At 52.1% G+C, this 22,625-nt stretch overlaps 1 protein-coding gene across 2 annotated transcripts; it reads right to left on the bottom strand.

The window, feature by feature from the left end:
- Nucleotides 1-1,225: 1,225 nt before the first annotated feature.
- NARF (nuclear prelamin A recognition factor) lies at nt 1,226-22,104 on the bottom strand. Of its 2 annotated transcripts, XM_069540044.1 has the most exons (11): nt 21,973-22,104; nt 20,949-21,029; nt 17,829-17,972; nt 15,211-15,343; nt 12,102-12,236; nt 8,092-8,210; nt 7,373-7,502; nt 6,291-6,354; nt 5,243-5,380; nt 4,805-4,962; nt 1,226-2,881 (listed from the first exon to the last, which is right to left on the bottom strand). In XM_069540044.1, the coding sequence occupies exons 1-11, from the start codon at nt 21,997-21,999 to the stop codon at nt 2,640-2,642; spliced, it is 1,371 nt and encodes a 456-aa protein (XP_069396145.1). In that variant the 5' UTR covers nt 22,000-22,104; the 3' UTR covers nt 1,226-2,639. The 2 variants fall into 2 exon arrangements, with proteins under 2 accessions (XP_069396145.1, XP_059854685.1); XM_059998702.1 differs by lacking the exon at nt 17,829-17,972.
- Between the last annotated feature and the right edge of the window lie 521 nt (nt 22,105-22,625).

Raw genomic sequence — 22,625 nt, 5'->3', positions numbered from 1 at the left:
TGTGGGATCTTCCTGGACCGGGGCACGAACCCGTGTCCCCTGCATCGGCAGGCGGACTCTCAACCACCGCGCCACCAGGGAAGCCCTATAAATTTAATTTAAAAGGAAGTCTTTACAAGGAGACGGTAAGAAAGACAGTTTTTCCTTCAAGAAATCTAGGCTTTTGGCAGCTTCAATGTAGCCTTAGAAATGCTAGTGCTTTATGTCTCATACAATTCACTACTTGCATGACTCACTGAGTGTAACTACCCTTCACTCTTAGAACGCTGTGCTTGAGTTCTTTCATCAAGCTTTTGGAAACATCCATGTAAAACTAACGTGGAACACTTTACAGGGACACGGAAAAGAAGACACTTTTTCTCAGTTAAAAAGCCAGGCTTGGGCTTCCCTTTAAGTCAGTGGCAGAACTTAAGAGCCTTTAACAGGCAGTGCCCTTGCCTCACACCCTAGGCCAGCATCAAACTGATGTGTGGGCGGTGCATGAACTCCAGTCCTTACTCCAGCAAAGCTGAGGAGGAAGCACCAGTATGTACACTGGCTGGAACTGGACCAAGCGGACAGGCCTGGAGGAAATGGAATTGAGAAATCTGGGCTCGGATATGGTCCAGAGCAAGGGCACTAGAGAACAGCTATTCACCAGGATGACCGACATACACACACCTACAGGACACGATCACGGTCCACTGGAGGTATCAGTGGCAACAGGACTCAGACAACAGCACTCCTGTAGGGCAGCTGCTGGGTGTGACACGAATCTGGACCTATTCTGTTCCCCTCCTCATGCCAGGATAGCACTGCTCACTAGCAGACACCCCCTGCCCGATCATGGTGCCACCCCTCACTGTGACTACTCATATCACTTGAGTTATAACGAAGTAAAACCAATCCTCATTCCACTTTCCTCTCATGTGGCTGTAACCAAAGGTCAGCTGTGGGTAGGACCTGACGCCACATGTGCGAACGCCCCGTCCCCCAGCCTGGGGGGGCGTGTTTTTGTTGTAGCTGGAAGAGGTGGCTTTCGAAGCAAGAAGAGCAGCCCCACCGGACTCCTGGCATCCCTGGCCCACAGAGGGCTTCGGGCAAAGACGCTCCCCTGCTCCAGGGTGGTGCTGGCTCCCAAAGCGCGAGGGAGTAGCCTGGGTGGGGCTGGTGAGGGAGGGCACACGCAGGCCCCTGGCTGGGGAGTCAGCATCTGGTTCATGCACTCTCCACACTCAGACACTCTTCAAGTGTTTATTCCATAATCAGTTACTGTAGAGGATAGAAACTCAATTGTATATAGGTTAAAAGGAAAAAATATACAATTTCACACATTATATCCAGTTGTCAACCCAGATAGGTATACAGGTACAATACAACATAGAGTAGATGAAGGAAATCTAACAGCTCAGGCTTACAGCACTGAGGGATCCAAGAAGAATGTCACCACCCATGATAACAAAATTTAAGTGCTTTGAACAACCAACTGGAGGCCTATCCACAGAAGTCTTTGTTTCACAGGATGAGCCCTGACATGGAGTTCCATGATTCCATAATTTCCAATTCTTTGCTAGCCCTTTCTGTTTGTGGGTAAACTGCTCTCTTCCACCTTTCTTTAAGGCGAGCTCACATGAGCACTACATGCCAGGTGGGGGAGTCCCGTCAGGAGCCACGGAGGCTTCACCGAGCCCTGTGGACGAGCCAGGCCCACGGTGTGTGGGAAGGACACCGGGGAGGAGAACGAGGAGAGGCTGGACCATCAGGAAGCTGCCTCACCCAAGTTCAGGGTCAGAAGGGCCGTCACCTGCCTGACCCCACCCAGGGAAGGATGGAGGAGGCTGACTGCCGACCACACAGCCTAGCCTGAGCAGGGCAGCTGCCTCTCCATCCTTCCATCTGTAACACCCATCACCCTTCGCAGGCCTCCCTCTGCCTCAAGGTGAGTTCACTTAAAGAATGTGAATGTGAAAGCGTGAATTTGGGACATAAGCTGCAGAGCCTGCAGGGCCACAGTTAGAGGGTCTGGTCCCAGGAGGCGGCTGTTACACAGCACTCTGGACACCACAGCAGTAAGGAATGTGGCCCACTGTTGCCAGAACTTTTCTCCAGAAAAGCTGAAAATCCAGATTCATATTTATGAGCCCCCTGATTCCTAAAGGATGCAGTTTATTCACATTCTGGCAAAAACATTTTTAAGAATAAAATAAGTGGATAAAAATAAGAGCCAACTGGGCAGACCATAGACCCCCGCACCCTGCCCACTTCCTGTCATTTCCCCATCAAATCTGTCTGAGGCATGTGTATGAGAATTTCTGGGGTCTTAGCTGTTCACAGGACACTTTCTGGATTTTCACTAAGCCCAGAAGACAGTACTCTGACTCCATTCTTGTTCTTTGGAATTTTTCAGTCTTAAAGGAAACTCAAATTGGGGCACCCTTCTCTCACGTTAAAATATTCCAACCACATACATATTATGAAGATAGCACCTCATCGAACTGAGGGAGGGGGCTGCTGACAAATGGGGGTAGCAAAGAATTCTGAAAAACCAAAGTAGTAAAAGAAAAGCTGAGCTGTTTTCTTCCAGTGTCTCTGATACCCACACATGGCAGCTCCTCCATCCTCAGGCAGCAGACAGGCCTGCCTCCCAGCCTCCTCGACCTTCACCACTTGATGTCTCGGCTGTTAGCAGGATGCCCTGGGCCCTGGTATGCGGTATGCAGGGCTTCCTGGACTCGGGGGGAGTCGGTGCCATCCAGCCACTCCTGGTACAGCTCCTGCACATGGGAACTGGTCTCCGGGAGCCGCACGGGGATGTCAGTGTAGATGCCTTTCATCTTCTGCAGCAGGGCCTTGTCCACGCAGCCATCCTCGGTCTGGGCTTGGCCTCTGCCGTTAAGGCACCCTGAAAAACAAAGGGAGCTTACTCTTTCCCTCCTTTCACCTTTTTTTTTGGCCGCACTACATGGCATGTGGGATCTTAGTTTCCTGGCCAGGGATCGAACCCTCGCCCCCAGCAGTGGAAGCATGGAGTCTTAACTGTTGGACCACCAGGGAAGTCCCCCACCTTTCATCTTAAAGGGACGATGGTTCTGGAAGAGAGGAATGACAGCAGTGTGCAGTGTCTCGTGGCCAGAGCCTGGAGCTGGACCTTGGGCCCCAAGACCCCGGTCACAGGCTCATAGTCCCTCCTATTTACATTACCCGTGAAATGTTTTTATCTAAAGCCGAAATAACTTGCCAACCTTTTAGAAGTGAGTGGCTATGTACGCAAATCTGGATTTCCAGTTTCTCTTGAAATTTATCAAAACCAGGAGAACATAGAAATTACTAATGAACAGCTAAATCACTGGTGTCTACATAATGTGTGCATCCACATCTGGGCTGCACAGGGGAGGGGGACGGTGGATGGAGACCCATGAGCCCAACACCCTAACACCTCGGCCTGAATAAGGAACATGCCTCCTATGTATTGGCGCTACTTATTTTCAAACGTGTTAGATGATGTCATGACTTGTAAGATAAAAATTCATTTAAGCGAACTTGCAGCAGGACTTCCCTGGTGGTCCAGTGGTTAAGACTCTGCGCTCCCAATGCAGGGGGCCTGGGTTTGATCCCTGGTCAGGGAATTAGATCCCACATGCCACAACTAAAGAGTTTGCATGCCGCAACTAAAGATCCCACGTGCCTGCAACTAAAGATCCAGCATGCCGCAACTAAAAGATCCACACGCAGCAACAAAGATCCCGCGTGCCGCAACTAAGACCCGGCACAGCCAAATAAATAAATAAAAACATGAAAATAAAAATAAAAGAATCTGCAGCAAATTTCCAAACCTCCCTCCGCTTATCCCTTGGCTGTACCCAACAGCTGCCCTCTGGACCTCACATCTCACTTGCCCAGGGGCTGCTTCTCTCTCCTCAGATCCCAGCTCCTGCTCCCCCAGCTGATGCTCTAACTACAGGGCACAAGTGAGTCCTGCTGAGCCTCTACCCTGATCGGCATGCAGGTATGGGGTGCCTCTCCTGGAGGGCCTGCATGGACCCCTCAAGCCCACAGCTCCCCCGCTGCCTCCTCGTCCTCATCTCCTGTCCACTCCTCCACTCAGACCATGGGATCTGCCCTCCGTGTCCTGGTCCCTGGAGCGAGGTCCCCAAGGCTGCCCATCCCCCACGGCCAGCGCTCGCCTCTCTGCCCTCAGCCACCCGCACTGGGGCCTCCTCTCCCTGAGCCCGTCTCGCACCTGGATCCGCGTCTCCCCCCCACCCAGGTATTTCCACCTGCGTATCTTGTGGGCACCCCCCACCCCAGAATGGTACAGACATCCCTGACCCCCTCTCTGAGTTGGCTCTATCACCACCAAGGGGCCTGATGGGCCATGGGGGCCGCACGCTTCCCTCCTGCCCGACTCCACCAGCAGGTCCTCTTGCGGGACCCCTACCCCCTCTCATCGGCCTCCATCCATCACACGGGTCTCTCCCATCACTCACTGACAAACCTGGCTGGAGGAGGTAGGGGCCATTCAAGCTACCAGGCAGTCTCAGTGTTCTCGACACCAGCTGCCACACGAGCCGGCTCTCAGCTGGTGTCACCCAAGCAACTCTTCTCTGGGACCATGTCCCCAAGAGGTTTTCCAAGGTGACATCTCCCAGCCTGCATTTTCCAATATGTGGGTGTGGGAGGGAGGGACCATCACGCCACAACCACCAGGGCAGCATCCACACTCCCACAAAGCCCTTGGAGCTGAGTGAGGCTGGGGGTGGCCAACAGGGCCCGTTTCCTACAGGGCTCGGAGGTGCCCAGCTCAGCCTGGGCCCCTGAGTCTTACCCCCGGCACAGGCGAGGACCTCCACAAAGTGGTACGGGAACTTGCCCTTCTTCAGCTTTAGGACCACGTTCTGGATGTTTCGAAAGCCATAAGCAGCAGCAAAGCGCAAGAGAACCTCCCCGCTCTTCTCGAGGGTGACCTCCTGGAAGTCTTTGTTCCTATAAAATCAACAGCACAGACTTTCATCTGTAGGGTCCTTCCTCTGTGGTTTGAGGATTATTTCCAGTCTAAGTTTGGAGTGTCAGCAAAATTTAAAAGTCTGTGAATAACACATAAAAGGCCTTTCGATCTTGACTGGTGTAAATTCTATAAATAGGACCTCCCTCCCGGACCTGCAGCTGGCTTTGCAGGGCGGGGGTCCTATTTATAGAATTTACACCTGACAGGCAGCACTGACCACACAAGAAGACAGACAGAGGCCACCCCAGCCCCACACACCTCAGGGTGCGGTAGGTGACCTCCCCCACGTCCTCGTTGAACAGCTCCTTGGCCGCATGTCTGAAGATGTGCGCCAGGTATCCGTCGGAGCTGGCTCCGTCATGGCGTCTAACCTCCTCTTCCTTCATGTCTCCAAACCTCACCAGGCAGGAAAAGTGACAGCAAGAATTAAATCCAACTCCCTAAGATTTATGATCCAAGGTTGCGAAAACCTTTATAAGTATTTAGACTTTGGGCAAAAACCTCATCTGTGTTGGGTTTCACTGGCTGACATGAAGCCTGCAGGTGCAGGCGCACCCACCGCTGCCCGAATGACTCCTTTCCTCTGGCTGCACGTGTGTGAAGGGTACGACCCTTAGAACCTCACAACTCGGGGCATGAGAACTAGGCATCTGAGGGCCACTTGAGAGGGCACACCATCTGTGCCCGGCCAGGACGAGGCCTCTGGGTCAGCCTGGGCCCAAGCACAGGCTCTGGCCACAGGCACACCAGTCGCTTACATCCTATGCTTACAGTCCGCCTTCCACACCAGGGCCACACGTGGGCCTGACGTCACTGCCGGAAGGATCTGCTGCGCAGCCCGTGTGTGCCCTGTGGCCCTCGTGTGCTCTTGCAGTCTGTGTACACTCTGGGGAACAGGATGCAGCAGGACTACGGTCAGTGGTTGGGGTCACCACTGATGGCAGAAACCCAGTCTGCTGCTCTTGGGCAAAGGGACCTGAGGGAGCCACTCTGTGTCTGGAGGTGGCCCCCATCCCCCAGTAGGTCCAGGTGTAACGTCAGGAACATGTGAAGTTCAGGAGTGGGGGGTGCTGGTGTCCACTCCATGGTGCTGCGCATGCTCTATGCAGAGCCAAGGGTCGTACGTAGTGGGGCAACAAAGGGAGTGGCCCCCGAGGCCAGGGGCCTCACCACACCCATGCCTCAGTGTGGCATGTGGCCTCACTGTAAAGGAGGGAGGCCTTGGGACATGCGCCTGGCAGAGGTCACAAGGTCACACAGGAGGCCCCCAAGGTGCAAGGGTGCGTCTCCCTGCAAAGCCACTTACAGAGTGTCCAGAGCAGCGTCTCTCACCGAGAGGTCACTTTGTTCCATCATCTGAGTGATTTCACCTACAGACAAAGAAGCGACATAAGATGCCGTGACAGGACACGGCCCACATTTCCTCAGGAGCTGCTCCCGGTGTCACCTCCTTCCCCCGGAGGACATTCTAGGTTACAATGACCTTGGTCATCACGCCTGTCACAGGCAACAGATGCAAAGTAACACTGATGAAATGCCAGGGAAGAGTCTAATTCCTCCTTCTGCCCCTGAAACGGGGGCTTCTACAAACGTCTCCCAGTGTTTTTGTTTCCTGAGTGGAAAGCTTTCATGTGGATAGGATGACAGTTATCTGCAACAAGACCGATCGAAAATCAGGACCACTTTTGTATCTCCCTTTGCACAAGGGATCCTGAAGAAACCCTTAACGCTAAGGGTGTATCCTGAATCAACTGCTGTGGTGTCAGGTGTGTGTGAGAAGACTGAACATCTGTGAAAAAGAGTAAAAATCTACTGTATTCAAAGAAAAGATGCCCGAGTGTGCTTCTTAGGAAAACCCATCACCTAAGGTGAGCAGAGGGCTGTGGCTGAGGCTCTCCCACCCCACTCACCCCCATCACCGCCATAGGAGCCTGTGCGGTGGGGACCTTTCCACGGGCTTCCATGTGGGGAGTTTCTGGTCAGGGGACCCACTGTCCTCGGAGGTTGCCAGAGAGCCAGCCACTCTGCCTCCATGCCGTAGGGACCTGTTTTCAAGGCCATTTAAAGTACACCCAGCTGGGCTTCAGCAAAAACTTAATCTACCTCTCAACTGATGGCAGCATTCCGAATGGGTCTTGAGGATTCCAGGGAATCACTCCCATCCCAACACTGAGAAGGTGCTGCAGGCTCTCTGCACAAGTCCAGGGGCAGGGCCTCCACGAGGAGTCCCCCAGCAATGTCCCCGGTCACACATGTGCTTTCTGCTTTGCTCTGAAGGAGGAAGCTTCAGTGTCCCCAGTGTGGTTGTGTGTCAGGCCCTCACCGCGGACACGCACTGGCCGCGGGGCTGGCCTCCCCCTGCTGCCTTTCCCGAGGCCCCACCCTCACCTGAGGTTAGCACGCAGTCAGTGCCCCGGGAACCCCTCGAAGCCGTGAGAACATCTTCCTGAAGGGCCTCCAGCTTCTTATCATAGCAAGGGGCCACGATGACATGGAAAATCTTGTCTGGGGACAGGTTCTGTGCAGGAAAAGCAAATCCATGTTGGGGGCCATGCAGAAGGGAGGGGGCAGCTTAATGCGCTGGACCCAGAACATGCCACAAGGGAGCAGGCCTGGTGCTTTCTCGGGGTCCAAGACCCGGCTCCCACAGACCAAGTTCCTGAGCCGCAGCACCCCCAAGCCCACCCACGGCGCCACCTCGCTCAAGACCTGCTGCCTGGACACTCACAGGGAGAAGCCAGAAGCTGGCCTGTTTCCCCTGAACTATGCACGTGGTGACCAAACATCGTGACAACAAGCCGCTGCTGGACTGTAAATGAACGCCCAGCCGTTTTCCCTGCAGACTTTCCAGATGCTTCCCAAGAGACCAGGCTGCCCCTCTCCGTGCCCCTGGCTGAGCAGGAATTGGTGGCAATGCCAGAAGCTGGAAGCTGAGTGACCAGGTGTCTGGATGCCCCCTCAATCAGCAGGGCCTGGGGCTGAGACCACCTTGCACGCCCGGTGGAACCTCCCCTGCCCTCCCTCGCTTGCCCTGAGTTCCCATCAGCACCTGTCCTCACATGGAAGCTCGCTGCCTGACCTGCATGCTGCCCTTCAGGCCGGCTTACCTGCCGTCTGGCAAAGTAGTCCTTCACCAGGGATCCCATAATCTGCTGGGGAGACTTGGCAGTGCAGAGGTGGGGGGTGACAGGGTGACCTAGCACCCGCTCAGCATATCGGACCCAGCCTGAGGAGGAAAGGGCCCTGTGTCAGCTCCTCGTGGCTGCCTCACCCGGAGTAGAGCAGGACACGTCTTCTTTCAGGAGTGCGTGACAGGCTCCCTCTGACCAGGCCGCCTCTCCTCAGCGGCTCGGCCACGGGAATCCCAGGTGCGTCTGCCACAAGACTGGAGGGTGCCGGGAATGCACGCCTCCCTCAGCCCCAGACCAGACAGAACAGAGCAAGAGGAAGGTAAGAGCTGGGGTTGCAGGTCTCCCCAAATTGAGAACAAGCTTGAAGGAGCAGCTATGAGGTGGCGTCCTGGGCGGCTTGGTTCCAGCTCCACCTTGCCAGCTGCAAAGTTGTTCTCATAGCCAGGATGGGTGGCCACAGTTCAGACAGGAGCCAATGGCCACCAGGCCTACCCAGCTTCACTCATCTATTGGAAATTAACAGCCCAGTAATTGCCCACTGTTAGGACAATGCAATATGAGAAACCCACACCCCCAAGCAATGCACAATAAGCAGCACAACCTGCAGCGTGCCCACGGCATGCCCAGCACGGCCCTTAGCATCTCCCCTGAGTCGCTGACTCCCACAATGCCTTGTGAGTGCACCACCGCTGCCATAGATTCCGGGGCGGACTGCAGGTCAGAAAGGTCAGCGGACCAAACAGCCAGCAGCTCAACCTGCAGGAGCAACAGCCTGCTCCCTTCTCCCGCTGGGCACGACCTGGTGAGGAGAGCGTCTGGTGACACTGCTGATCCTACAGCAGTGTCTGGTGTGCATACCACAGCACCATGAAAGGGGTGTCGGGGGGGGAGCGGGGGCGAGGAAGCCTGGAGACAAGCTGCCCACCAGAACCCTGGGGCAGCCGCCTCCCCATGCCCACTCCCGGAAGGAGGAACAGCAAGCACCAGCCAATCCCATCTGAACAAACTCAAACCACAGCCATCACCTGCTTGCAGGCCTGAGCATACTCAGGCAATGTCCATGGTCACCAGCATAAGCCCCTAAGAGAAATGCTGCTGGAGGATGGCTCCCCTCGTTCCCAGCCTCTGCACATGTACACAGAATGGTTCACATTAAAAAAGAGAAACTAGGGAATTCCCTGGTGGTCCAGTGGTTAGTACTTAGCGCTTTCACTGCCGGGGCCCCAGGTTCAATCCCTAGTTGGGGAACTAGGATCCCACAAGCTGCATGGCGTGGCCAATAAATAAATAAGTAAAAAGAAAAAAGAAAAACTATCAAAGGTCGTTGAGCATTTGCGGGCTCAAGGCCACTCCCACCACAGGTCTGGCTTTGTAAGGCCCCTGTGCACCCTGGTCTCAGCGCCAGTGCCCACACATGCAGACTCGGCTCTCAGGCAGACCCCAGCTCCATGCTGCGGGTGAATGTGCTATGTGCTGTGAAGGCCTCACACAAGATCAGGCAGAACACCAGGCGGTAGGAGCCAGGGCCCCGGAGAACCTCCTGGCCAGGGCGGGGAAGAGGACCAAACAGGCATGAGGAGGAGGAACCGGGTCACAGGGTCCACAGCACCTGGCACAGACACCAGACAGGCTAGCACTTTCTCACGGGCACCCCTGATCAGAACTTGCCACCAGCACCGGCGTGGGGCTTGGTAAGCCCCGCTGGCCCCCCAACTTGGTGGCAGCATGGGTGTGGGTAGGGCACCCAAATCCCACCCAGTCAGACTACCCACCTCTTCACAGTGACCCTCTCTAAAGGTAGAAAGGGAACCTGCTCAGAGAAGTGCCTGGCACAAGGTTCCCGCTCTCCAGACACTCTGCTGGGTTGGAGAGATTATTTCCCACACTTCAGCTCAATGAGTGCTCTTGGCAGGATATCACACAGCCCAAGGCCCGTGAGCATGTCCAGAGCTGAGCAGCTCAATACCCCCTCTCCCACCCACCCCCGCTGGGCAAAGGTGCGTCGGCAAGGTGGTGCTCCATTGGCTTGTGGGCAGCAAGGGCCTGCCCAGATGTCCCTATCCCGGCCTGGACGTGCTGCCCTCCAGTCTGAGGAAGCATGACTGGGACATAGGGAACCTGTGTGCAGAAGCCTGGCAAGTCAGTCCAGGACCACCTATAGCCTGATTCTGCGCACCAGGTCAAATCGTCCGACTTGGTGTTGTTTTAATTTCCCTAAGTTGTCACAGGGAAGCAAAACATCAGCACCAAATTCTAGAAAAGGGTTAGGTCCGAACCAGATCTCACCTCATCTCCCCAAATTTGAGAGGTGGCATAAACATGAACAACAGATACAGTTTTAACTGGCTTAGCTACGAAGAGCTCCCGAAGGAAAATGCATCATTATCTAGGAAGAAAACTCGGAGAAGCTCCAAACCCACGAGTAAACAGCCCTGAGCAGCTCAGGGAGACCACCAAATGCAGCAAACACCAAGCTGGAGGAGGGGGAGTGGCTGGTTTGCAGCAACAGCAGACAGCCCAGGTCTCCACCAGTGCTGCGCTCACTCCAAGGACAGAGGGCCCATTGCTTTCTGCAGGAATCAACCACCTGCTTACTACCCAGGTCAGCAGGGCTAGTTCCTGCCAGGAGTGGAGGCTTCTGTCCCAGGCTCCATTCCAACAGGGCCTCCCACATAAGGAATCCATCGCTATCTGAAGGTTTGGTGTCAGGACAGCACAGGAATTCCTGTGATCCTGCCAACAGGAACGTGGAATGGGAAGTCTGGAACCACCGCCCTGGGGGCACAGGCCGAGCTCGGGTCATTTTATACTGCCTCTTCCTTGGATGGGTGGGAATGAGCCACAGTGAATGGCTGTGTGGCATTGAGTGAGGGCCCCACAAGGAGCCGGTGCTGGGATCCCAGGGGCAGGGGCATCTCTGCAGTGCCCTTGGAGAGCCAGGTGGTTCCCCGAGACCTCAGCTGTGCATATCTACTCCTAAGCAGCTGCAAAAACACCTACAAGGACGTAAATGCAGAAGTGGACACCACGGTCCAGCAAAGTGTGCATTTAGAGTCAGTTTATACATAGACTCTGGATACAGAAACTGCCTGACACGCCTGGAGAGCTGGGAGCATCCACGTGGGGGGTCATCTTTCCAGGAGGACAACCTACACACGGGAAATAAGCCCCACCTGATGCTGATGACCTCTCACCGGCCCATGGGCCGCTGAACAACATCGCTCAGTTAATGAATCAACCCATGGGCCTCTTGGACAGATGGCAAATTTGCTTTCCATGGTTTTACGACTGGGTGGAAAGTATTTCCAAATTCTAAGCAACCATAATGTCAACGTTCAACTTTATTAAATCATAATCCTAATGATTGATGGGCGACATGTAAAATGCTAGAAAAATTTGGAACCATGGTGGGGGAGGAGAGGTAAACTGAAAATAGAAACGTGAACAAAAACCTAAGATTATGTAGACCATAACTGGGCTCTCACAGACCTGATTTATTTAGAAATAATTTTTTCACTAAATGTCACTTACCAGTACAGCACTTCCTCCCTTCCCTTACGCATCATCTTTAAACATTTTCTTATTCCAAAACTTTCTATTTTTCCAGAATTAAAAAACCTGTGATAAAATTTCTCTACCTCAGGCACCAAGCTCTATATAATAAAACTAATTAAAGACTGGTTTAAAAATTGCTCCAGGATGGAATCTAGTATTAATGTAAAGAAATATTTTTTATTATGTAACTTCTATTTAAGTTGGCAAAAGATCCATGGGTGTTCATATTATCTATAATTGTTTGGACATTTGAAATATGTCATACTTTTAATAAATATGTTGGTCGACGTAAAACTACTCAAGGCTGAAACTACTCCCCAAGACCCACTGACCCCTGACCTCATCCACTGCCTAGGCCTGCCCCCAAATGTAGACTGATGTGAAAAGGTGCTTCAGGCACCCAGAGGCCCAGCCGCAGGCCCTGTGCTCACCAGGACAGGCAGAGGTCAGCATGGGTAACGTGGGCTCTTCCTCATTGTGCTGGCGGAATCGACGCACAAATTCTTTTTGACTCTCCAGGATGCTGAAATCTGCAGCGATTGTTGTATCGAAGACATAATGCACCCCTGCAGGGAAGAGAGGCGCATTCGGCTCCACATCACAGAATGTGGGATCTATTCTCAGGGTCTGGAGTGTCAGGGACAAACTGAAAGGGCAGACTCCACAAGCATCGATAGCTGCCGAAGTAGGAGACTGTGCCCTTTACTCTTTCAAACAACAGCACGTATCATTTTTCACAATAAAACATATATATTCTCTCTCCTGCTTCCTCTTTTCCCCTCTACATGTACACAAACACCTTACCGTACTCCATATGTAAATTAATGGAATATTACAAGGTACCAGCAGTATTCTCTTTCAATTCACTGGCTAAATTAAATTCCAGTCTGTAATGCTCTTTGATATCTTTAAAATAAACAAAATGAGTAAACTGGCTGAGCATACCTTTATTAGTTGATTTTTAACTAGCTATTCTTTTCTTAATAAATATTTTTCTTTTTTTAAAACTGAAGTATAGTTGATATACAGAATTATATAAGTTACAGGTGTATGATATAGTGGTTCACATATTTTAAAGGTTATGCTCCACTTATAGTTATTATAAAATATTTGCTATAGGGAATTCCCTGGCGGTCCAGTGGTTAGGACTCAGCACTCTCACTGCCATGGCCCAGGTTCAAACCCTGGTCAGGGAACTAAGATCCTGCAAGCCGCGTGGTGTGGCCAAAAACCAAATTTTTTTTGCTATATTCCCTGTGTTGTACAATATATCCTTGCGGCTTATTTTATACCTAATAATTTGTACCTCTTTATCCCCCACCCTTATAGTGTCCCTCCCCCTCTTCCCTCTCCTCACTGGTAACCACTAGTTTGTTCTCTATCTGTGAGCCTGCTTCTGTTTTGTTATATTCACTAGCTTATTATATTTTTTTAGATTCCACGTATAAGAAATATCACACAGTATTTGTCTTTCTCTGTCTGACTTAATTCACTTAGCATAATACCCTCCAAGTCCATCCATGTTACTGCAAATAAGTTCTTAATATTGGAAAATAAACCTAAGACAAAAGAATGTGCTCTCAATTACAATAAAATAAAGCAAGCAAATAATTTTAATATCTGCAGCTGGTCTAAACCTTAAAAGCAGCCAGTTATTCTTAAAAAGAAATATTATGGGGCTTCCCTGGTGGCGCAGTGGTTGAGAGTCCGCCTGGCGATGCAGGGGACGCGGGTTCGTGCCCCAGTCCGGGAGGATCCCACATGCCGCGGAGCGGCTGGGCCCGTGAGCCATGGCCGCTGAGCCTGTATGTCTGGAGCCTGTGCTCCGCAATGGAAGAGGCCACGGCAGTGAGAGGCCCGCGTACTACCACCACCACCACCACCACCACCACCACAACAACAAAAAAGACATATTATGGGCATTTCCCTGGTGGAGCAGTGGTTAAGAATCTGCCTGCCAATGCAGGGGACACAGGTTCGATCCCTGGTCAAGAAGATCCCACATGCCGAGAAGCAATGAAGCCCGTGCGCCACAACTACTGAGCCTGCGCTCTAGAGCCCACGAGCCACAACTAATGAAGCCGTGTGCCTAGAGCCCGTGCTCTGCAACAAGAGAAGCCACTGCAATGAGAAGCCCGTGCACTGCAACGAAGAGTAGCCCCACTTGCCGCAACCAGAGAAGGACCACGCGCAGCAACAAAGACCCAATGCAGCCAAAAATAAAAATAAATTTATAAAAAATAATAAAGAAATATTATAAATATTGTGTCACCTTAAAGAGTTACCTTAAAAATATCAGTTTCACTGTGGATATATTTTCTTTATTAATATTAACACATAATGCCCAATTATTTATTTTTTAAAAATCCCCCCCCAAAAATAGGGCCTTTCACTATGAGAAGACAGAGCATCTAATAACTTCGATCTCTGGTAAAACTAAGCTAACCTTAGGCTTTTTTTTTTTTTTTTTTTTGTGGTACGCGGGCCTCTCACTGTTGTGGCCTCTCCCGTTGTGGAGCCCAGGCTCTGGATTCGCAGGCTCAGCGGCCATGGCTCACGGGCCCAGCCGCTCCGCGGCACGTGGGATCTTCCCGGACCGGGGCACGAACCCGCGTCCCCTGCACTGGCAGGCGGACTCTCAACCACTGCACCACCAGGGAAGCCCTAACCTTAGGCTTTTTAAGATTAAAAGCATAAAGGATGACTTAAGGAGTCCACGCTGGTAGCTGCAGCCTTAGTTTTGATTGTGGCAGGCAGCGCACCGAGAAACAGCTCCACGTGGAAAGCAACACGGAGCAGTGAGGCAGGCAGACCAGTGCGAGGACATTTAGTCTACATGTCATCTTATTTTATTAGTAATCCCAATGCGTTTACATCTTTAAAAATCCATTGAGGAACAGTAAAAACTCTTATTTGGCAAATGGCTCAAGTTCTCCTCTTCTGAGCCCACCTGTAGGACACTCTGGGTTGGAGGGGAAGTTCTAGTCTGACATGACAGACAAGACAGAAGCACTCTTATCACTGTTTGAGGCAGTATTACTCTAGTATTCATTCACATTTGAGTCCTCACGTACTGACCTTTCATTCTTCACACAAAGGACATAGCCCATTCCCTTCCTGCTCTGATCTTCAGAGCTTCCTGGGAAACCAGATGCCAATCATCGTAGATGTGATTCTCTATCGAATAAACGCCCTCTGTAACCACTATGAGCCAGGCGACTCGACATTGCTGGGCAAGCGTGGGTCCCAGGTGTCCCCAGCTACGTGCCCTAAGATGGTCATTTGCTGTTCCTGGAGGGGCCAGCCCGGCCGTAACACAACACCCATCTGCATGGCAAGAGGGTAAGTGACACCAGCCTACCATGCATGGGTCAGAGAGACGGTCCTCTTATGTTCCACAAAACTCTCATGGAAGTTCTTACCTATCCTGTGCCCTTGAAAATTGAACTCTAGAGATTAAAAGGGCAGTTAAAAACTCAAGTTATAAATTCAAATTAAATCAAATTTATTTGCTATAAATAATATCAAAAGGCACCTCACCAAGACTTTTGAGGAAGCCACAGAGTCTTCTGGATGCATCAGTCACACTGAGGCTGAATTTAGCAGCAAAATAAGGCAGAGACTGAGGACATACTGACACTGCCAGCACCTTGTGCTTTGAGGTATCACATTTCTAGGAGAAATAGAGAAGAACATTGTACATGTGGTGATTACACAAGGAGTGAAAGTAAGACACCTTCGTGAAAAGTCTAGAACAAACAGAATGTAACAGATGCCCTATGGAAAAACTAATAAAATATACAAGACACTGGCAAGCACAAAGAAAAAGGAGAAAAAAACAAGAATGAAAAGAATGAGACATTCCAAGAGATTTTATCAATTTTAAGAACAATATTAAATCAGAAATATATACATCGATATTATACATAAATGCAAACATCTGGAGAAAATGGATAAATTTAAAGGAAAAATAAAAGTTATGTACAATATTGGACTGTAAGTAACTGAAATGACCCATAACAATGAAAATACATGAAAATGGGGCCCTGAGGTCTGCCCCCAAGAGACCTCAAGCCCAGGTCACTTAGTGGCAAATTTTAGCAAATTTTTAAGTAGTAGATGATCCTCATTTTCTGTGAAGTCTTTAATAAATACCAAACAAACAAGCGTGAAACCAGGCTATCACACCCTGAATCCAAAACCAGATGCTGGCAGTTCAAGAAATCCCTAGAAAAATATGAACAATTTGAGTTTAGAAGAATGCTGACTCATCACGGACACGCAGGATGTAACCCAGGGGAGCAGCATGAGCAAGCATGTCGGGCATTAGAAAGTCAGCAGTGGGATCCCTTGACCTGGGATTAGAGGAGAGAAGATGCAGGATTATCATGACAGAGACTGTTAAGGTCAGACACTGCCTGCAAATGAGGAAAAGCAGAAACCTGGACAGAGGTGTTCAGTGGTCACCTTCCACCACAGTCTACCTGTGGACTGGTCACAGGACAGTCTGGTCCTGTCCCCATGCCCCTGCCTCGAAGCTCAGGCGAGACAATGCTGAGGCTGCCTGTCTCCTCTGGATGGGATTTCACTTTCACGTGACGCCTGGGAAACCCACACCCAACAAATCCATCAGGGCACCAAGCTGGCACACACCGACCTCCAGCTCCCTCACCAACTCCTATGATGCCCGAGCCAGCCAGGCATGGTTTCTGTGGTTTGTGACCAGCAGCATCCTAATATAAATTTGGAAGCAGGAACAAGGGGGTGCAAGTTTCAAATGCTACTGGAGGAGGAAGAGCAGAGGGCGGTCTGTCCCCAGCTTCAGGAGCCAGACTCGGCACTTCCTGCCCCTCTGTCTGACACCCTGCCCAGGGAATTGCGAGGACGCACTCCTCACTTCATTCTCACTCAAATATCACCTCCTCTGAGGGAGCCGATTTATGACCAAGAGGGGATCAGCCTGAGCCCAGAGCCGAGGGCAGCAGGGAAATAGAAACTGCTTTTTCCTGATGACAGCCCTGACTGACTGCCTCAGCCAAACCCAAAACCTCTCCCACTTCTAAGCTTTCAGTTTCATGAAATAACTAAGCATTTCCTTTTTATGCTAGTCTGACTTGGGTATCCATTTTCTATAGCCAAAATGCTGATTGGTATGAGTATCTACATCTCTTTAATAGTAAAAGATTCTGCAAACATCTATTTAATAGTAAAACTTTACCAGCATTTCCACTAAAGTCTGAAACAAGACATTAGTACTATTTTTTTAATTTAATTTTATTATTATTATTTTTTTAATTGGCCACGCCACACGTGGCATGTGGGATCTTAGTTCCCCAACCAGGGATCGAACCTGCGATCCCTGCATTGGGAGAGTGGAGCCTCAACCACTGGACTGCCAGGGAAGTCCTGACATTAGTACTATTTTTATCACTACTGCTATTTCAGGTTGATTTAAAGGTCCTAGACAATACCATAAGAAGAAGAAATAAGATACACAAAGACTGGAAAAGAAAAAATTTGTTACCTGCAGTCAGTACACCTAGAAAAAAACCTGGGCCTCACGTGGGCCAAAGTGCCCAGCACGGTGTGTAGAGCCGGTACACACACTTCCTGGGAAGCAGCTGTGAGAGCACAGAAACACCCCAGGCCAGAGTGAGGGCGAAGAGAGATGTGCTTTACAGCCTCATCTGCCTCCGCCTTTCCTGTCTTTCCCCTTCACCTGTCTTCCTGTCACTACTGGAATACAAGTGACACTGAGTAGTTCCGTCTGTACAGGGAGTCTGCAGGGATGAACTGAAAGACCACAGCCCTGCCCCAGGACGCAGAGCCTGTGAGGACAGAAGCCCTGCCTCTGAGAATGCCCCAGAGGCAGAGCGGCAGCAGCTGAGCCACCACACCATCCCATGACTAAGCACTCAGAGGCCTCCCCCAAGCCAGGGGAGCCTGGTCGGTGGTGCCGGCCATAGTTGCTGCCCACATCAATGAGGGAGTGTGACTGTGGGTGCGGTTTTGTTCTGACAGGGCTATGGAGAGGGTCAACTACAGCAAGGGACACAGGGCCAGGGCCAAGATGCACTCCCCAAGCCCGAGCAGAGGCTTCATGCCTCACCTTGACCTCCACCCACCTCTGGCGCCAGAAAGCGCCTGGGATGCCGTACCTTGTTAAGGTTCAGAACTCGGAAGAAGTCCTTGGCGTTCTGCTGGGAAACCTGGACTCCTTCCTCTGCAGAAACACAGCTGTCACAGGCCAGGCAGTCACTCAGAAATATCTTGGCATCAGCCAATTTATGGAATTCTCCTTTCTACGAAAGAAAGATGATGCTCTGGCCTGATTCTTCAACAAACACTCTTTAATACTTGCTTCTTTAGAAAAAGTAACAGCGCAAGCATAATACAGAAAACTGGTGCAGGCCAGGCCTGGAGCTTCAGGTGCTGCAGCCACCATGGTACCAGGGTCCCACGGATGGCAATATGCGGGGAGCGGGCCAGCACCGTCAAATGTGGCAGGAGGAGAGCTACGCTTCTGGGCTTCTCCTGCCCCCACGCCTCTCCCTGCTGCCACTGGGGGCTCCTGGCTTGGCCTGCTCTGCACTCCCCGTTGAGCTCGCCCAGTCCCACGGCTCCCCACAGAAGCCTCCTGTGGAAGCCCGCAGACTGGCCTCCCTGAGAGGCTTAGCACTAACGTATTTCACTGCTGACCCGTGGGCAACAGGGCCCTCACGTCACAGAGCTGTGACGCTCAAACTCACATATCAGTGACTCTGCTCCCTTAGACACCAAGACAATAACCCTTGGCTGCTTCGTCTTCTCCTGGCTGCTCCTGCGCCCACTTGCTCCCTGCAGCTCCCTCCCTAGGCAGAGGTCCACCAGAACACAAGCCACACCTCCGATGGAGGCCCTCATCACCGTCACTCCTGCCAGCTCTCACCTCTAGCCACTCTGGCCCTTCCTGCTCTGGGTCTCCCTGAGGGAAATGCTCCCTGAGAGCCTGGCTCACCCCTCAGACCCTCGCAGACACCTGCCAGAACAGCACCCCCTGGCATCTACGTGTTGCCTCTTTTCCCTGAAATGCAAGCTCTGAGGGAGCAATCTTGTCTCATACCCTTCTGTTCTCTGACATCTCCTGTATACAGAAGGCACTCAATAAATATTTGGTGGATGAACATATGAATATTCTGAAGCCTACCAGAGCCATTTCAACAGCCCCTGATGGTTGTACATTGGTTCTTCTTTCAAACATTTGGTGAGAGAGGGCTCGCGGTGGGGGTGGTGTGGTCCTCCCGTCCACAGCAGCTCTGAACAGGAGTGCACACTGTCACCTCCGTCCTCCCCATGTGCCCCGGTGTCACTGTGCAGCGCTCACTCCGGGACCTTGTTATGTTGCAGATGCTCATTCAGGAGGTATGGACAGGACCCAAGGGTTTGCACTTCTAACAAGCCCCGAGGTGGGGCCAGAGCTGCTGCTCCAAGGGTCTGGAGCACATGGCTTGGCACACAGCTGGTGCCTAATAGGTACTGTTGAGCGGCACTGAGACTTCTGTCTCCACTGCCCCTGCAGAGGTGCCCAGGACCACACTCTGAGCCGCCGCAGGCAGCAGGGCTCCCTCCCGGCCTATGAGCCACACGCCACCCTGTCATCCTCATCCTCTGCAGGCTTTCAAGGGCCAGGCCTGGTTCCTTCCCACCTGTTGCGGTCCTTCCTCTTTCTCCTGCTGCCTCTTAAACACAGGCATTCTCTGCAGAAGCCTATCCATCGGCCCTTCTCTCCAATCAGCCTCACTTCTCAGAGCAGCATCAGGCCCCTACTCAACCTCTCCAATCGCAGCCTCCAGGGAGCTCTCTCCCTCCCAAGCTCCAGACTGATATCCTGCAAAGCTCAGGGTCCGTGCAGCTCAAACTGCACTCAGCTCCCTGTGCCGCACCCCCTTTCCTGCTTCTGCCACTCTGGCTGGCCCACCCAGGCCTCACCACCCTCAGCCTCCCAAGTAGTTTCCTTCTATTCTTCCCCTACTCTAGTCAGCTTAAGCCACCTGCCTTAAGACATGCATCCAATCTATCTCCCTGCCCTTAACACCTTCCCTGTGCCTGATGAGCTTTCACCCCATCCCTACATCCCCCACCCTCAGTTCTCACCACCCCTCAGGGCCCACTCCAGTAGCCACTTTCCTGACTGGCTCTTCCCATCAGGGGGTCCGCCCACTGTGCTGGCAGGGCGCCCACTTAAGCCATGTACACACATTATCTCCCGGCTACCACAGCCCTGGGAGAGAAGTAACCCAACTCCCCATGTCACTGATAAGGAAACTGGGGCTCCCAGGGTTAGATGTCTGTCCAAGGTGATGTAGCCAGAGGGTGGGTGTGGGAGGCCCCAGGCCAGGTGCTCTGGGGCTGGAGGGCCCCAGGTGCTCCCTGCCTCTCTTCTGCCTCAGTGCCCTGGGTGCTTGTCTCATCCCCTGCTGCTCACTAAGGCCTACAGTCACCAGAGCACACAGCAGCACTGGTACATGACAGAACCAGATCAAAGCCTGTCTGACTCAATGTTGTATTAGGACTCCTAAACTAAAGAGGAAACCTGCTGCTTGCTTCTTCCATGTTGCCAATTTTCCATTTCTAAAACCGGTACCAGTACTTTTTAAGGGAAGAAATAACCTTAACCTCCCTGTACCGCATCCTCCTCTCTGTAAAATGGGGACAACAGTAGGGCTTACTTGAAATGCTCATTCTGAGCACGAAATGAGATCACATGTATAAAGCACTTTCTCTAGCGCCCAGCTCAGGGTATGCACCTAGTAATTGTAAACTGTCACTACTGGCTAAGGAAAACCTAAAAACTCAAGAACTGAGAGAAGAAACCATTAGAAAAATAAACTTACAGAATCAGGAAATCTGAATTATTTTATAAATTACCTACCTAAAATCCCATCTAACAGAATAGAACTTTTCACTAAAAAAAAAAAAAAAAAAAAAAGAAGGTTTAAACATTACAGCTCTATTTCTAATAAACAGCCAAGGACAACATTTTTCTTTGTCCCTAACATGGTATGTCTTGGCTTGGTGTATTCTGCGAAGAGACACTGTTTCGTGCTCTTACCTTGAAGATCGTGTGCCTCCAACTGACTGACTTGCACGTTTGGCCCCTGGCAGGGGCTTTTTAGCCCCTGCATTTCTTGCTTCTTTCTTACAGCAATGATGTACCTGGTGATGTGAGCCCCCAAAGAGGAGAAAAACAGCAGCAGCTGTTTACTACAGGCTGATACAAAACTGAAAAATCTACTTGCCTCTCCATTCTCGTGGGCTGGACTTGGTACATCGACTGATGCATTCTCTTGGTCATCGGTTTTTGTTTTTTTACTACATTCCTTGAAAAGGCAAAGGAACATATGAAAGAACAACTTTTAATCTGACTCTGTGAATTTAAAAAAACATACATACTTGCTGATGAATTCATCACATGTCTCAAAATCTTTTCTACAGAAATAAAAGCACTTATAATTGTGGACATACAAACACACCCATACACACCTTTATACCTGCATTGTTTGCAGCAAATGAAAACTAGAAGCAATGTGGCCTCTCATGACAGATAAATTAATGCCAGACTACCTGGACATGTGTATACTTGGAATACAACAAAGGTTGTGTGTAATGCTATGAAAAGGTATCTCCTATATAACGTTGACTGAAAGAAAGAGCAAGTGATGGAATAATATTTATGATACGATCCAATTTTGAAAAAACAAACAGAAACCCCCCTGTGCATCACAGCCTAGAAGTAAGTGGGTAACGCTATCACAGTTACCGTGGTTACCCAGGTAGCAGAAGGCCCAGCCCGTGTTTCCTTCCTGCACTTCTGTGTCGTTTTCGTTACTGTAAGCACTCAAGTTTTTAGGTAGCATAAAGCCCCCTAAAAACACTGTTGATCACCGTATCGCTAATTCACACCAAGGATGGTGTCTGCTGTGAGTGCCCTGACTGGTGGCAAAGGTTGGTCGGTTTTTCTGGTGGTTTTTGCCTTCGAAGGTACTTTGAAAGGATAGACATGCGCCCCGACGTCACGCCGCCTCCGGGAGACGGGAGCGGGAACCGGACGCGCGGGTGGCCCACCCTCAGCGGCCTCCACCCCCGAGAACGGGAGCTGCGGGCCGGCGCCCGGAGGTTCTGTCAGCGACGACGCGGAGGCAGAGGCGCTCGGAGCTGCCAGGCTCCCGACGCCCCCGAGGCCCCAGGCTCTGCGAGCGTAGGCTCCTCCCGGCCCCGGCCCCTGACCCGGACCCCGCCCCGGCCCGAGCGCGCGGAGCCCACCTTCCGCGTGCAGTGCTCACACTTCATCTGGAGCGGGGCTGGCAGGTCCGGGTGCGCGGCCTGAGCGGAGCACCAGGAGACGCGGTCACCGCCACCCGCCGCCCGCTGCCCGCCACCCTTTGTTGTCTTCGCTCCGACGCGGCCCCACCCCTCGCCGCTCCGCTCGACCAATGAAAGCTCCGGGAGCGAGCGAGCCACAAGCCTGAACCAACAGGAACGCGCAGAGGGCGGTGCGGCTCCACGCTTCAGGGCTCTGCCTAGGCCAATGAGACCGCGGGAAAGGGGCGGGTCAGGCCCTGGAGCCAATAGGAGCACGCGGGGCGGAGCGGGCGGGACCCCCGCGGAGACCGCTGCCGGTTCCCCGGTGGGTTTCCGCGGCGTGCGGGTCTGACGGCGGCTCTCGGCGAGCTAGCTCACCGTCCCGAAGGGACGGCCCGAGATCGTTCCTAGAGTGCTCGGGCGCGTCAGCTTGGCGCCAGACGCGCGCTCCGCTCCGGGCCAGCCGAGACGGCGCCGCCCCGCCGCCATTTTCGCCCCGAGAGGCGTCACGTAGGCCCGGCGGGGCGGCAGTGCGCACGCGCGGCGAGTCGGAAGCACGTGTCGCCGTCGGGAGCGCGAGGCACCTGTGAAGCGGTGGTGCTGGACCTGCGTCT

Source organism: Delphinus delphis, chromosome 19, assembly GCF_949987515.2.
Source record: "Delphinus delphis chromosome 19, mDelDel1.2, whole genome shotgun sequence".
Taxonomy (NCBI): domain Eukaryota; kingdom Metazoa; phylum Chordata; class Mammalia; order Artiodactyla; family Delphinidae; genus Delphinus; species Delphinus delphis.
Note: the sequence above shows the minus strand (reverse complement) of the source record. Positions and strands in the feature narration are given on the sequence as shown.